At 63.4% G+C, this 3331-nt stretch overlaps 1 protein-coding gene and 1 long non-coding RNA gene across 4 annotated transcripts in view; one reads left to right on the top strand and one right to left on the bottom strand.

Moving 5' to 3' along the window:
* Positions 1-2119, bottom strand: part of LOC111745529 — a 2447-nt gene extending 328 nt beyond the window's left edge. Inside the window, exons 1-2 of the long non-coding RNA XR_002782681.1 lie at positions 1842-2119; positions 76-1267 (exon numbers count right to left, since the gene is read on the bottom strand). This is a non-coding gene — a long non-coding RNA (uncharacterized LOC111745529). The remainder of the gene's footprint in view (positions 1-75; positions 1268-1841) is intronic.
* A 45-nt stretch (positions 2120-2164) lies between these two features.
* Positions 2165-3331, top strand: part of TMEM141 (transmembrane protein 141) — a 3287-nt gene continuing 2120 nt past the window's right edge. Inside the window, exons 1-4 of one of the 3 annotated variants that reach the window (XM_011369919.2) lie at positions 2176-2305; positions 2591-2657; positions 2851-2934; positions 3194-3301. In XM_011369919.2, the coding sequence (XP_011368221.1) occupies positions 2252-2305; positions 2591-2657; positions 2851-2934; positions 3194-3301 (313 nt within the window). In that variant the 5' untranslated portion in view covers positions 2176-2251. Of the gene's footprint in view, positions 2306-2590; positions 2658-2850; positions 2935-3193; positions 3302-3331 lie in introns of all 3 variants that reach the window. The other 2 variants (XM_023536438.1, XM_011369920.2) reach the window with 2 other exon arrangements.

The raw sequence follows: 3331 nt of genomic DNA, 5'->3' as shown, positions 1-3331 counted from the left end.
GTCTTCAGCCAGGCCAGTGACAGCCACAGCCAGCAGGATTGTGCATCCTTGTACTTCGACTGCCACCATTCCAACCTCAGTAGCTGCTACCTGGCCGGCAGCCACGAGAGTTACACGGATGGCGTCCACTGACTGGCTGGCCAGGGCCACAGTTACTCCTGCAAGGCCTGGGAGATGAAGACCCGGCCGACTCAGCTGGAGGGCCGGCAGGCTCGTCAGCACCCCACCTGCTTACGGCACCCTCCCCGTCCCGTGCTTGCACCCAGGCCAGGTAGGGACGGTGATGGACGGCCCCCGCCCCTCCCCTTGCACACTCTCCTGGGCACTGTCTGGGACATGACCGAGTATGCAGGGATCGCCGAGTACATGGCATTGATAAAGCCTGGGGACTACGTTTGTGGCCTGAGAATCCCCCAGAGGACCTGCTGGAGGCGGAGGCCAGGGCAGCACATGGCAAGCGGGGGGAGGGCCAGGCACACAAAGGCCACCAGGGCCACGCTGACCTCTAAGATAACTCCCCAGAGCACCAGGGAGGGAGAAGGGAGGAAGCAGACAGCCTTCTCTGGGCATCCTTCCACAGAGCTCCCTGACCCGCTGCGGGTGCCTGTCGGACATGGAGCTGCAGCCCAGCTCAGCCCCCACCCTCCACCCCAGATGGAAGGGTCTCAAAGGCTGGGTGCCCACACCCCCCAAAGCCTCTCTGGAGCTGCAAACCCAAAGCAGGGTGGTGTGTCCAGCTCTGGGCACAGGGTCAGGACCAGGAGGCCAGGTGGGCAGGTGGAGGGAGGGTGACCTTGGGAGCCCTGCTGGTGGGGCAGAAGGGCACACGGCCACTGTGGCCATCTGAGACTCGGCCTGAAGGAGCCCAGAGACCAATGGGTAAACGTAAAGGGAAACCGAGGCCCAGAGACTTGGCTAAGACCACCCCTCACTTACTCTCAGGAGCCCAAGCTGACCAAGAAGCTTCCCTCTGCCCAGAGGGTGCCGAAGGTGCAATGGGGTGCATCCTGGGCGAGATCCACCATGAGATCCTCCTGCAGGGCCTCCTTGGAGCACCAGCCCAAGCCGGATGGTCCTCTCTGGTGCTGGAGATCAAAGCCACCTCATCCAGGGAGGCCTCCAGCTTTGACAGCAGCCGCCTGTCCCACCCAGGCCAGGAGCGAGGAGCCGCAGGAGTTCCGACCTCATCTGACCCTCTGCTGACCACGGTAGCAGGCTGATGGGAGGCACGGGGCCGTGGTGGCGAGTTCAGGAAGGGCTGTTGACCCTAAAAATAAAAGTCAATTATTTTACTGGCAAAGGGGCTTATTTAGGAATAGCAAAGCATTGCAATTAGGGATAAGCAAGGCATAGCACTCCTGCACCCCAATAACACCCATACCCTGACAGCACCCCGACATTACCCTGCAGCCCAAAAATGCCCTTTACCCCAACGGTGCCTCTGCATCCCTCTGTACCGCAACAGCACCCCACACCAGAACAGCATCCCTGTGTGCTCCGCTGCTGAAACACTAAGCCTCAGCCGGATGTCCATGGAGTCCGCCAGTGGTGTCCCTCCACACTTAGAGGAGCTGAAGGTCCCACCAGGCTTCAAGGCACAGCAGATGGCGATCTGATCCCATGGCCCACCCCTCTCCCCTCGCCCTTGTCTCCCTCCACACGGGAACCTCCTGCTTATAGGCCACGCTCAGTCCCACTCAGCAGTTCACATTTGAGGGTCCTCCGCCGGGACCTCTGCGCACCGTCTCTCCGAGGGCCTCCTGGGGGGCGCACCCCCACACGCTGTGGCCCCTCCCTATCCTCCCCATTGTGTTGTCCTGATCTCTCTCCCGGCTGTTTACCTGTCCGCGCTGTAAGGGCAGGGGCTCCGGCTCCTCCGTGGGACGCCGAGCTCCTAGCACAGGGCTGGCACCAACTCTGGGCTTATAGTATTTTTGGAATTAATTTACTAAATAATCATTGGAGACGTCGCTCCTCCGTGGTCGTTTTCAAGAGATTCAATCCCTTAAGCAAAGCCCTCACCGCAGCAGATAATACTCTCGGTAATCGTTACGCGTCTGCGAGCCCGGATGTAAGGCAAGGGGATCGAGGCGAGGCCCGGGAGGAGCGCGCGCCCGGAGCCCGGCGAGCGACGTCACAGAACCCGGGCTCGGGAGGGCACTGCGGGCTCCGCCCCTTCGCCCGGTCGGGCGCCAGGCCCCGCCCCCTCCGCCCGCTCCTGCGCAGCCCGGCTCGCCCGGCCCCGCCAGCTATGGTGAACCTGGGCCTGTCCCGGGTGGACGACGCCGTGGCCGCCAAGCACCCGGTGAGAACGGCGGCATGGAAGGCGGGCCGCGGACCTCAGCAGCGGACCTGCGCGGGGCGGGAGGCTCGGTGGGGGGGTCCTCGTCAGGGAAGACGGGTAGAGAGTCGGGACCCTCTTGCTATAGGAATCGGGGCCTCCTGGGTGGGCATGGGGGCGGCGCACGTTTCCAAGCCCCCAGGGCCTCACGATGAGGGCCCCTCCCCCACGTGCGCCCAAAGGAGTGGCAGGAGAGACGATGAAGAAACAGGGAGGGGAACTGAGTTTCAACTCCCTCCCCCTCCCCAGGGGCTGGGGGAGTATGCCGCGTGCCAGTCGACCGCCTTCATGAAGGGCATTTTCACCTTTGTCACAGGTAGGCTGGGTCCGGGTGTCCTCGGGTGTAGGGACCTCATCCTCCCGTCTCACCCTGACTCCCCAGCAGGTGGCGCCAGGTCGGCTGCCCGCAGGTGCTGGGAGTCTGGCAGGTGGGCACGCAGGCTGGAGCTAGGTGGTTCCCTGGCCCGCCCCTGCACAGGCTGGCTGATGTGAGTCGTGTCTTTTGGCAGGCACCGCTGCGACCTTGGGCCTACAGATGTTCATTCAGAGGAAGCTGAAGTACCCCTTTCAGTGGCATGTGCTGGTTGCAGTGGGTGGGTCCCCCAGAGTGGGTGCCCAGGGTCCCTGAAACGCACCTGAGTTGCCAGTGGGGGTGGGTTCCCACTAGGAGCAGGGGGGTCTGTGTTCCAGGCATCCCTGCCTCCTGGGATGGGGCCCCAGTTCTCGATGGGAGCCCTGCCCAAGTCCCCCACCAGCATTTGCCCAGAAGAATCCTGTGCCGAGGTTCCTCTTCCGGGAGAAATGCGGAGGCCCCAGCTCCCCAGCCTACCAGCTCTCGCCTCTGCCCCCCAGTCACAGGCTCGGTGGCCAGCTACTGGGTGACGCGAGTGGAGTCACAGAAATGCAGCCACCTCTGGCTCTTCCTGGAAACGGGGCAGCTCCCCACGGACGTGGACACGGGTGAGAGGCCCGGGGCAGCAGGACGCAGAA

This window comes from Pteropus vampyrus, unplaced genomic scaffold (assembly GCF_000151845.1).
Source record: "Pteropus vampyrus isolate Shadow unplaced genomic scaffold, Pvam_2.0 Scaffold157, whole genome shotgun sequence".
Lineage (NCBI taxonomy): Eukaryota > Metazoa > Chordata > Mammalia > Chiroptera > Pteropodidae > Pteropus > Pteropus vampyrus.
Note: the sequence above shows the minus strand (reverse complement) of the source record. Positions and strands in the feature narration are given on the sequence as shown.